This window comes from Prionailurus viverrinus, chromosome B4 (genome assembly GCF_022837055.1).
Source record: "Prionailurus viverrinus isolate Anna chromosome B4, UM_Priviv_1.0, whole genome shotgun sequence".
In the NCBI taxonomy this organism is placed as follows: Eukaryota; Metazoa; Chordata; class Mammalia; order Carnivora; family Felidae; genus Prionailurus; species Prionailurus viverrinus.
Window position 1 is genome coordinate 17,962,996 of NC_062567.1, and position 12,460 is coordinate 17,975,455.

At 46.1% G+C, this 12,460-nt stretch overlaps 1 protein-coding gene across 2 annotated transcripts in view; it reads right to left on the reverse strand.

The window, feature by feature from the left end:
• Nucleotides 1-7,183: 7,183 nt before the first annotated feature.
• PIP4K2A (phosphatidylinositol-5-phosphate 4-kinase type 2 alpha) overlaps nucleotides 7,184-12,460 on the reverse strand; it is a 192,588-nt gene continuing 187,311 nt past the window's right edge. For both annotated transcript variants that reach the window (XM_047865340.1, XM_047865341.1), the window contains exons 9-10: nucleotides 12,023-12,126; nucleotides 7,184-9,433 (exon numbers count right to left, since the gene is read on the reverse strand). In XM_047865340.1, coding sequence (XP_047721296.1) covers nucleotides 9,353-9,433; nucleotides 12,023-12,126 — 185 coding nt within the window. In that variant the 3' untranslated portion in view covers nucleotides 7,184-9,352. The remainder of the gene's footprint in view (nucleotides 9,434-12,022; nucleotides 12,127-12,460) is intronic.

Consider the following 12,460-nt stretch of genomic DNA (forward strand, 5'->3'; position numbering starts at 1 on the left):
GGATCGTGTATTAGGGCACAAAGAAATCATTGATAGGTTTCATCAAAGTGAAACATTATTAATATTTTCTGAACACAGCACAATAAAGTTAGAAATGAAAACTAAAAACAAGAAAGCACTTCCACCTGGAAATTTTTAAAAAATTCTGTTAAACAACTCTTGGGTTACAAGGGAAATATACACAGAAGTTACAGAATTTCTGAAAAATGATAATGAAAAGGCTATGAATCAAGAATACATACGTAAAACCTTTATATAGTTATATATTTAAAGCATCTCTATATAAGAAGCAGTGATTGTTAACAATTCAAAGCCCTAAACACCTCTATCAGTTAAAATTAAAAATGGAAAATAAAGGCATTAGATCCCCAATTCAAAAATCTAGAAAAAAGAATAAAACCAAAAGCACACAAAGATAATAAAGGCAAATGCAGAAATTGATGAGATTTAAAACAGAAAAATAGTGGATGAAATCCACTAATCAAAATTCTAGGGGCACCTGGGTGGCTCAGTCGGTTAAGCATTGGACTTGGGCTCAGGTCATGATCTCTCTGTTCATGAGTTCGAGCCCTGCACGGGACTCTCTGCTGTCACCGAGGAGCCTGCTTGGGATTCTCTGTCTCCCTCTCTTTCTGCCCCTCCCTTGCTTGCACACTCTCTTTCAGAAATAAATAAGCATTAAAAAAAAAAAAAAGGAGCTGCCTATTTAAAAACAAAAAGTTCTTTGGAAAAGATGCACAAGATAGACCACTAGCTAATTTAATCAAAAGGAGATGTGATGATGGAAGCAGAGTCAGAGAGAAATTTGAAGATGCTATACTGCTGGCTTTGAAGGTGAAAGAAGGGGCCAGAAGCCCACAGTATAGGCGGACTCTAGGTGCTAGAAAAGGCAAGAGAATGGATTCTACCCTAGGGCTTCAAGAAAGAATGCAGCCCTTCTCCTGGTATAAATCTAGGTAACCCGTGTTTAACCGCTTGAGGTACTGCCAGACTGCTTTCCAAAGCGGTCTCACCATTTTTGGTTATATCCGTCCTAGTGGGTGTGAAATGATTTGTGGCTTTGATTTGCATTTTCCTAATAATGACGTTGAGCGTCTTTCCATGTGCTTCTGAGCCATTTGTATATCTCCTTTGGAGACACATGTATTCAGATTCTTTCCTCATTTTAAAATTTGTCCCTTTCGTTGTCGAGTTGAAAGAGTTCTTTACAAATTCTGGGTATAAGTCGTGTTGCTTTGTGTGAAACATCTTTGCCTGATTGTTCATTTTCCCGGGCTCTGTTGGTATTGCTGCCTTCGACCAAGCAGGCCCCTCTCCTGCTTCGTGGACCGGCTTTGTACAGAGGACCCACTGAGCGATTCTGGGGACCTCTACCAACTCTTTCCCTCCTCAGGGAGAAGCATGTGGCTGTCATTTTTGTCTCCGGCTCTGTGCTGAGCAGGGGTGTGGGAGGCTATGGCATCAGTCCAAAACACTGTCTCTCTTCTCCCCTAGACAACTAGACTGTGCTGACCAGTCCAGAGATTCAAAAGTGGTTAGACAGCAGCTCTGGAAAAGTCGTAAAGATAAACTCCTTTCCTCCCTGGGGGTAGCTGACAGCGGGCAGGGAGTTTTCATCCACTCGCTCTGCCAGGCGGGGGGAAGGTCCGTGGCATCTGCCAACCCAAGCTACTGTGTCCGTTCTTCCCCAGGCAGCTAACTGTCTGGGCTTCAAGACTGGCAAGACAAGGGCTAGTCTTCTGGGGAGACCTCTTGGAAAAGTTGGGGTGATGGATGTACAGACCAATCTCTTCCTTCCCCTAGGTTAAGTGGGGGGCTGGGGTGGGGGCGCTCTTCCTGGTCACACGGTGCTTTGCCGGGTGCGGGGACTCCCGTGAGACGGTGTCCCGAATCTCCCTACTGACTTCGGAGAGTCTAGTTTTGTGTTCTGTCGGATGCAGGAGCCTTTCAGTTTGTTTCTGGATTTCTCATAAAGAGACCGTCTGTGAATTGGTGCTCAACTGGGGTGTTTGTTGGGGGAAGGAGGGTCCGGAGCTTCCTCCTTCACCGTCTTGCTGACATCACCCTCATTTCAGCTTGAAGGACTTCGCTGAGTGTTTATATTGATTGGGAGGATCTGCTAGTGACAGATCTCCTCCGTTTTTGTCTGAGAGTAAAGTAAAACACAAAAAAGCTCCCTTCTTCCCAAGATCCGGTTGTTTTCTTGAATGAAGGCGCCTCAAATTGCTGCAAGTTTTTGGCTCATGTCCAGAGTTCTAAAAAAGTAGATGATGACAGTTTTGCTACTATTCTGATTACTTTCATGGAGAAGTGGATTTTCAGAGGGTTTTTTTCCATCATTGCTTTCCCCCTTGTTATTGAAGAAGCTCTGGAAGATCGGTGTCAGAGGTCTGCCGGAAAACCACAGCCAGTAAAAGCTATATATTAAAGTGATTTATTTAAAGGCATTGGTTTATGTGATTGCGAGGGCTTATTAGGTTAAGTCGAAAAAACATAGGCGAGGCTGTCAGGAAGGGTCGGCTGGAGCTCTCAGGCATGAGCTGAAGCTGCTGTCCACAGGTAGAATGTCTCCTTCTGGAAAACCTCATTTCTGCTCGAAAGGCCTTATGGAATCAGGCCTCGTATCGTCTGCCGTAATCTTTCTTAGTTAACGTAAATTGATTATAGACTCGAATCGCGTCTACAAGATGCCTTCACGGCAACACCTACCTAGATTAGCGTTTGAGCATTTTCATGAGGTCTCTGGGGAAACCAAGCCAACTCTGACTGTCCAAATCAGATGAAGTACAAAGCCACAGGAACAGTTTGACTTCACATGGATTAAATGGAAGGAAATTGAGGACGTCTAATAGTTTGGGAAACTTAGTGACGTGATGTAGTGCAAAGAACACGTAATGTCGTACAGAGAACACTGAGATGACCTGGCTCAAGCCTGGCCCTGTGATTGACTACCTCAGAGAGTTTACCAGTCTGTCGGAGCATCAGTCTTCTCAGTTGTGAAAAGAGAATAATAAAGATAAAACCACGGTATGAGATTTAAGTGAGAGAGGGTGAGGGACCCCTGAGTTAACGTAAAGACTTGGTGAAAATTGAATTTCATCACACTGATGACTTAAAAACCCTTTTACATAACATCATTTAGAGGACCAAAAGCCAAGAGCATCTGTACATCCCTGGCCTATGTATCCCACCCCCACATGGGAACAGTGGGTGTGTGTCCGTCCGGTCAGCAAATCCCAGATGTCCCTTAGTCTATCTGGTTCACTAGAGCGGTGATCAATACATACAGCTCATTTGTATATTTTAGCATTTTTGCTGCTGCTTGTTTTTGGTAAAAAGAGGCATTAAAAAAAATTTTTTTTTAACGTTTATTTTTAAGACAGAGAGAGACAGAGCATGAACGGGGGAGGGTCAGAGAGAGGGAGACACAGAATCCGAAACAGGCTTCAGGCTCTGAGCCGTCAGCACAGAGCCCGACGCGGGGCTCGAACTCACGGACCGCGAGATCATGACCTGAGCCGAAGTCGGCCGCTTAACTGAGACACCCAGGCGCCCCTCTCTTTGTGGCATTTTATTTGATTAAAAGCTAAATTCCTAAGTCCGTGTAGGAAAATATTAAAAGAAAAAACCATATGGCTTCGTAGTTAAACATTCAGTGTTCGATTCGGGGAGTCTTATGTGACCACGTGAAGATATTCCACTTTGTGTGCCCTGTAGAGTATCACCCACCACAGTAACGTGTTCTGTTTGTTCTGTGATTAGTTCCTTATTTTTAGAAAGACTTGCTAATTTATAGTAAGTCAACTTTACCATCTGGACAAAATGTGGGAGTGGGGTGGGGTGGGAGGATGGGTTCTATTCTCAGAATTTAAACGGAAAACTCCCTCCTTTGGCCTGGTCAAACCCTGGTTTGGAGATGTGTAAGTGCAACCAAAGCAAGAAGAAGCTCCCTTCTGGACTTTTGGGGAAAAATATCTGAGGCCATCTAAGGCACCGAATCCCCAGGCTAATAAACTATTCGTCCCCAGACCACGAGGAAGCTTGAGGGGGGAAAGTGGTAGGTAAACAGCGGTAAAACAGAAATCCTTATATTTTAGCACTATCATCTTTGGTAAAACTAAGTAAAAGTAGCCCATATGAGTTGCTACAGGATCCTTAACTAATACAATCTGAGGCCCCCCCAAACTTTGTTAAGTGTATATGAGTATACTAAAGTTGTGTAGAAAATGTCACATATGTTGAAGCAGTCATCTGTTTTTATAGGACTTTAACAAAGTGATTGACTGAATGACTTCTATAAATGGATTTCTCAGTCAACTCCACTGGTAACTGCGATGCTAATTTAAGATGACCACAGCAGTTTACTCAAGAACAAATTCACAAGGCCGTGTAACTTCAGTAAAAACCGAGGGCGATCATGACGTTGCCACACCTGTAGTAAAAGAACGAAAGAAATCTCAACTCCAGATCGGGGGGGAGGAAGGTCTCTGTGGATCATACGGCAATCGTAGCTGAAGTCCACGGTTTTGCGGGGACTACTTTGTGGTACTAAAATGAGGCTGTTTCAGGGGCCGGCAAACTTGCTCTGTAAAGGGCTCTCGTAAGTGTTTCAGGCTTTGTGGGCGTCGGGTCTCAGTCACAACTACTGACTCTGCCACTGTGGCTTGAAAGCAGAGATAGAAAAATATGTGAACGGGCGCAGGTGTTTCGGTAAAACTTTACAAAAATCACGTGTTGGGCTGGATTTGGCCCTCCGACTGTGGCTTGCTGACTCCTGCTCTAATCAGTAAGAAGCTGCCTCGTTCATATGTTTTAAGTGTAGACAAGGGAGGCGGGAAGAGAGAAAGGGAGAGACAGAAAGAAGCATATTACAAAAAGTATTTAAAATGAGTGATTCATTTGGTGGGAGGGATTAATCGCTTAAGACCGTTTTCCAAACTGGCCATCGGAAGTGAGACCTCTCGATTTAAAAAGTCAGGCAACAGTAAAGAAAATGCTGTTGGACTGAGAAAAAGATAGGAAAGGGAATAATACAGATTGACTCTCATAACATGAACCGTGGGAGGGTTGGTACAAAACCCAGGAGGCTGCGTGCTGGCGGGGGTTCTCCAGACACAGCTGAGCGGCTTGGGAAAGGGAAGCCCTGCCGAAGGAAGGGTGGTGGTGAGGTCTTGGAGTCTGGAGAGCGTGCTGCGTCCATCAGTCAAGCCTTCAACTTCCAATCTTGAGCTGCCGGAGTTCCAGCCCTGGCCTTGCTGGCAACGATCATGTGACCTCGGGCCAGTCACCTAGCTTGTGTGGGCCAAAGGTTCCTCGTCTGTGACGCCTCCCCCAGCAGTAAGTGTGGGGTTGTGGAACACGGATGCATCACACTGGATTCCGAGAAACTCTGATCTCTTGTCCCTTCTCTTAAAAAGTCAAACATGAGCGTTTAAGAGTGAGAGAAAATTCCAGACTATGGCATGTAAGCACCCTTTGGCAGGATTTTCACAGCGTCACAAACAGGACTAAGACAAGCTTCTGGAGGGCATTCGGTTTAGATGAAAAGCTACCCCTTCAGAAAGAAGGAACTTTCAGTAATGGTTCTTGGTAACTTATCAACTCTCCTTTTCCAGAGACACTTTCCTGGTCTTCGGGGCCACTTTGCCACCAGTGCCTCTTTGATATGCCAACCGTTTAAAGGCGGCAGTTCAGTTAGTCTGGGAGAAGGGGACTGAGTGAAGGCTGCTGTGCACGTAACTCCTGTGCCTGGGAATTCAAAGGGCACAGCAAGTCTCCGCCCTTTAGGGAGAGCGACTTTTATATTTTTAACATAGCGGTCTCCAGATAATGTGGCTGGAGCTGAATAAAATGCTGTTTAAGAAGATGGGGAGGGAGGAAGAGATGGAAAGTGGTGTTTTGAGACCTGGAAGAAGGATTTTTATGTGCAGTATATACCGTGACCCCTGATTTTGTGCCAATTAAACATTCCGTGTACAGTGATGGCTGGGGGCTTTCGGAGCACCGATGTTAAGAACTCCCGGGTGTAACTCCATGTTTCAACATTTCATACATTGTATACGTTACCAGCTCAGCATCCACAACCCCCGGTCTCTTGCACTTAACCCTTAATCACTTATTTCCAAAAGTGTCGTGTTAAGGATTAATGCTTCATACCAACTTTTGCCCTTTTGTGAATCTGCAGTAACCAGTTTTCTAGGACCAATGTGAATCGAATCCAGAACATTAAATCATTGCTCTTTGCACAAGAAAACCCACAGAGCTTATGGGAATACTGGGACTAAGGGGCACAGCACCCCAAAACTTCATCACTGATACGGTCTAAAAAAAAAAAAAAGAGGAACCTAATAAAAATAGCAGTAGTTTTAAGCGTTGCTAAGTGGCCAGGAAATGGACAAATACCACAATAAATGTGGCAGGTTATCGTGAAGAGGACCTGAAGGGTGCCTGTGGTAGGAAACACTGGAAGGGGCTGCGTCTCTGGGACTGTTGTGAAGTAGAGGAAGGAGTGATTTGAAGTCAGACGTGAGGTTCTAACCCCAGGTAGAGCCCAGGGTGACTGCCCACATGGGGAGAAACCGAGGGAGTTGGCGATGTCTGAGGGGTGCATGGCTTGCGTATTCCTGTGTGGCACCGTTCGGCCAGGTGCGGTTTTCTGTGTCCACCTCGTGTTCCTCGTGGACTCAAGTGCACACGACTAAATGGGAAAAGTACATCATGCCCGGTCCTTCCCTCACGTATCAATCGCGTTAGAACAAATACGCATTTTCAAAACGAGTGCCGTAGCCAAACGGACTGTGTTTGCTAACCTGGCCCCGATGACGGTGGAATGCTCTAAGAGAGCCTTCCGTCCGCCGGCGGTGGCCCAATAAGAGTTTCAAAAAAATGCGGACATAGAACTGTGGTTGGTAAAAATGGAAAATAAAATGATATTTATAGGGTATTCACTGAAGAGATTTCTTTTCTCTGTTCATCTTACAGCAAGTCCCTTTTGGTGTGGAAGTTTCCATTGTTTACTAATAAAATAATTCACAGGTTGAAGGCAAAGCTCTAGGTAGTGAAGAGATTCGGTTTTACTTGTACTTCTTCAAGGTGCAGCTAAAGGTACTCTTAGTACCGAGTCTTTAAATTTATTTGCATTAGAGAGAAACCCAGTGGAGACGGAGGAACGAGGGATCCACTCTGTGAGTCATCAAAGTGCTTTATTTTGTAAAGCCTGGCTCATGACTGGAGTGTATTGTTAGCACTAGGAGATACAAGGCAAACTTCCTCACTCTGTCCAAATAGTTTATCGACAGAAATGAATGACAGAGACTGTTACAGACAAAAAGAAAGCATTTTGTAAACTTCTAAAAGCATACACACACTGGCCACAAAGGAAATAGTTACTCAAATAATGTATGGGTACCTTATCTTTACTTCAGGGTCTCACCTCTGTAGTCTTGGGCCAAAGAAACCACAGTATAACTTCAGAATACTCGAACTGACTTGATTCCAGAATGAAGGGGGGGGGGGGGCGGCAAACCAGTCTCGATTAATTCAAATGCGTAAAATACGGATTCGGACAACCATGTCATGGTGGTAACACCATCTACCGTGGAGGACGAACCCGGGGGAAGTCCATAATGGTACGGTGGTGTTGCTGGCCTCCGGAGGTCCTGACTTGCCATCAGCACGTGTTTTCTGAAGTCAACCCACACACACTGGGCGCAGTTGCAGCCCTGATAAGCCCTGAAGTAAAGTCATTGGAAGAGGCAGTATGGCAGGGGGTATTTGTGAGTTGTAAGTAATCACTGGAGGGTGGATTTTTTTTTTTCTTTTCTGAAACTGCCTACAAAAATCATCTCATGTTTTAAACAAAGAATTTCAAAGGCACAGCTTTAGCACAGTGTATAAGTTGATAACCTACTCTAAGCAAGTCTAATATTTTAGCTTGACGCCTTTCAGAAAATGCCAGAAAGTTGGTAAATACATGATCAATGTTGAAAATTTATAAACTGATTAAAACACAATCAGCACAGTTTAGGGCAATGAACTTACATAACCAGATTTGGGTTAAACATTAAAAAAAAATCATTGGGTTGATAAATGTACATCTGGAGGGAACAAAACCACCTTTTACTTTCATTGTAGAAGACTGCCTACCGTGTACTTTGAATAAAACACTCACCCAAAAACATGACTGCAGGGTACATTTCAAAATATGACAAACATTATTTCACCTACACTGTAAAATGACTTTACATGTAAACTTCAAAAATCACATGCTGTACATTAAATTTTTAGATTCAAAAATATCCCTGTTTTCCTAATAATGTAAACAGTAAAATTGAGGGTTTCAGTTAAAGGGATAATTCGTAACAAAATACCACTGTTTACACAATGGTCAAACATAAACCTCTTCTAATTTAGATCTGCCATCCATCGTTAACAGGAGCGTTCAGAGTTCTAATGCTTTGCTCACCTTCCCACAGTAGGAGATGTAGATACCATTGCCCGAAACTATGCACTTTTCAGGTAAGCTTTATTTTTATTTTGTAGCATAAATTCCTATATTGCAACATAAGAGTGTAACAGTGAAGAAGCTCCAGGCAAGAGAAGAGAAGTAAGCAGTTTTCCTGGACATAACTTACTGAGGTGAAAAATGTACAGGTAAGAGTCACTAGGGGCATCAGCTTCTTGCTGGAGGAGGGGCATTTGTTCCCGGACCCCGGGGGCCCCCCCGGACACCGTGTGGAGGCGGAACCCTGAAGCAGGGCACGCCCCCGCCTGGTGCCAGGGGCCTGGGGCACAGCTGTTAAGGAGCGTCAGCGTGCGTGGTAGAAATGTAACATTCGCAGTAAGCTTTCTCTTTTAATCACCATCATTATTATCATCATTATTATTATCTTCATTATTATTATGAATACTGTCACATCTTTCAACTCCAAAAAATAAACTGATCCACAGTTTATCGTGTGATGCCAACATGGTTGGTCTGACATGCATTTCCTTCATCCCCTCCCCCCGCATGTACTCATTCATTCATTCATTCGTCCACAGCTGCAATCAGAGGGTTGTTGCCCAAACACACCCTGACTGAAGCTGATCAGTTTTCATTAATTAATTAATTATTTTTTAAGACACGCACGCGCACACACGCGCGCACACACACACACACGTGTCAGAAATAGCTAGAACGATGCTGGGAAATATCAGGTAGCTGTTAAAGCAAGTAGCCTCCAAATCAGTCATCTTGGCCCGAAGATGTAAACGAGGAGGTGTGCTTCACCGAGTTTGGTTTTCATTTTTCTTACGCCGAAGCCACCTCTGTCCTTCCCATGCTCATGTCCGTCCAAGGTCATGTGGGAGGTTACGTCAAGATGTGGCCAATAAAGTCCAAAAAGCGCTTTGAATATTGTTCTGGGTTCACGGTCGAGATCTCTGCACCAGCCTAGGCAGATGGAAAGGAGAGGAATATCGATATAATCACTACTCAGTATGTAGAGCATTTTTTTCAATTGCAGCTAAACATAAAGCTAATAATAATAATCGGTGCCCCGTTCTTAAAACAGAGCTCAGAATTCTATCTTGGATATTGCATCTGAATATCTGAATGGTCCAGGTTCTTAGGATCCGTGTGAAAACGAGGCAGAGAGGCTGAACCACAGATGCTGTTATCACACATACTGTGACTGTAGCAACTGAAAAAAACACCTTGAACTAGCCACGTCTGGGATGTTCCTTTCAAACAGTGGACTCCGTGTGGCCTACATTCGGAAGCCGTGTAATCAATGCTTGTTTTTCAGGAGAACAGATTGGAGATACCTTGAGAATGACACAAGCAGCAACATTCGGCTGAAGGGGAATTCCACCGACAATGACCTGGGATTGCGTTTCTCTCCCAGGACCCGGGTAAGGGGCTGAGTGCTCAAGAGAGAGGGGTGACAGCAGCAGCACGGTCCGTGTCAGCTGGCACCGTACCCAGGTGGGACGTGAGGCTGCTGATCGCACCTCCCCCAGCAGGGCACAGCAGGGCCATTGTTCCCCCTTCACAGTGACCCGCTCAGAGCAAGGAAGCAGGGGCCCCCTCGAGGAGGCTCAGTGGGGGCCTTCCTATTACCAGAGGCGATGCTGGCGGCCAGACTCGAGGTCTGGAGTTGCCAGCCAGTTTCCTGAGCTGCAAAGGGCAAGACCAGTCTTACTAAGTCACCAGGTGCTATTTTTAGACACCCATAGTCACTGGGGAACCTGTAATTTCCATGCCTGGCCTGGGCCGCCGGGATCTCCACGGACGAGCCCGGGCCTCGAAGGCAGAGAATAGTTCCCGGCAGCTCAGCACGGCATTCCTTTGCTAAGAGTAATGTCTTGCTCCTGCAGATGCAAACTGTACACAGTTTCAGGCCACGTGGTGTATGACGGAGGTGGGCTGGTGCCTTCCGGTGGAGACTCGAGTGGAGCCACGTTTGCCACGGCAAATTTCCAGTTTCACATGGTGTGTGACGTTACGGTAAGAATGGGGAAAGAGGGGAACGAACACGGAGCACCTCCCCGGCGCTCGGCCTGGTCGCCTCCCGTCTCCTCCACAAGACCCCTTCAGCAAGGCAGTGGGGCTCCCTTCTTAGTGAGGGGACCTGAAGCTCTCGAGGTTACACGGCCGGGAAAGCTGAAATCGGGGTTCTGAGCCAGTTCTGTCTCTGTAGTATGCCCGTGGTTCGCCATCAGAGGTGAGCATCGGAGTGACTACAGAGCCGTTGAGGGACCTCCCCCAGCTTCTTGGCCCGGACTCAGAATCGGGGAAGGGGACGGTGCGTCTGGCACGCACACACTTCACAAATGCCACGCGGGAGGCTGCGATGCCAGCAGGTGAGAGCTGCCGGGTGCCCTCCTCTCTCACCGACGCAGGAGTTCCGGCACTTTCACTGGGCCGGGGGAGGTCTTGGTCATCATGCTTTGCACGCGGTTGGAATACCGTAAGTGGTAGCTGATGGTGCAACTGGAATGTTTCTTTGGCAAACAGGATATGGTTTTGGGCTGGTTCCCGTGCTGGGAGGGCAGCCTCGCCTGTTTGATTGTAAGATACAGAAAAAGAGCCTTGATGTTTGGTGTATCCTGGCTGGTTGCACACACTATTGCTCCTTCCAGTGTGAACAAGCCAAGACACAAGTCTGTCTCTATGGGATGGGGGTCTGCAGCTTTTTTAGCAACACCTGGAAAGCCAAAATGAATCTCTACGATACAAGCATAATGGATACTCACCACCTGGGAGGTTCAGCCAGGCAGGTGGGATTTGCTGGTAGGGCATGGGGCTGGGACTGGCACAGAGCAAGGGGCTGGGCTAGGGCCTGGGGAGCAGTCCCATTTCTACCACTTTCTAGTGCCGTGACCCTGACAAGTTACCATTTATGCTTTCTTCCTCAGTTTCTTCAACTGATAAACAGGGATACAGGCTTGTCATGGGGATTCAGTAAGTCAACATATGCCTAGAATAGTGATAATTTAGAGCAAGAACAATAAAGGTGAGGAATTTATGTTACTAAACTTTGATCTTGCACCCAAAAGTTTTCTGTGATAAGAAATACACAATTCACTGTGCAAAAAGAAAGATAATACTGCATATCTGGGAAGTGTCTGAAGCATAGAATAGTGCTTCAGTTCTGAACATTTTACAGCTTTGAGAATTCGTGTTAAAACACTTAGTTATCTTCACTTTGTCTTTGAAGCATTTTTCAACCAAAAACGAATTCGCACAATATTCTAGAGATGCACGTGTGTGCTAATACCCCAGTGTGGAAAAAGACGACTGGCCGCTGAGTTGAAGTGACCTGCCCAAAGCGTAGGGAGTCGTGGTGGGAGCTGGTATTAGCTGTTGGCATTTGCCGGCTCCAAATCTCGCACTCCGAACATGACCCCCCAAGGTAACAAGAACCCCTGAGGGACTCTGGACAGCTCAGTGGGAGGGAGGCAACCACAGCTGGTCCCCGCGCTCCAGACTGCAGCAAGGGCCCAAGAGCAGAGAAGGAAACAGAGTGGAGATACTTACGCCATGTTTAACAGTTTTTGCAGCGTGGGCAGCTTTCTTTTTTGCATCATAATGAGTCAAAATGTCAATAATTGCCATAAAGTACACCTCTTTCCTGGGCGAGTCTGTAAAGGGATGAGAGAGAGCAGTGATCGTGGGACAAATGACGCCACCTGGAGAGGCACGTCCTGGGGGTGAGGGACTCAGGACAGAACAGGGTTTGGAGGAGTCTGAAAACTAAGGCCATGTCCATGTAAGTTCAAACACATTCTAAAAAAAAAACTTTTACTCCCTCCTCCATGTTTTATGGAGTAGAGAGATGGGCAGACTGGGCGAGGGGACTGGGAGAGACCGGCTTCCGGTTATGGGAGGAACAAGTCACGGAGCAGAAAGGCACAGCGTAGGGAACACAGCAGTGACTCGGCACCAGGGCTGAGAGGTGGGCAGGTGCGGGCACGG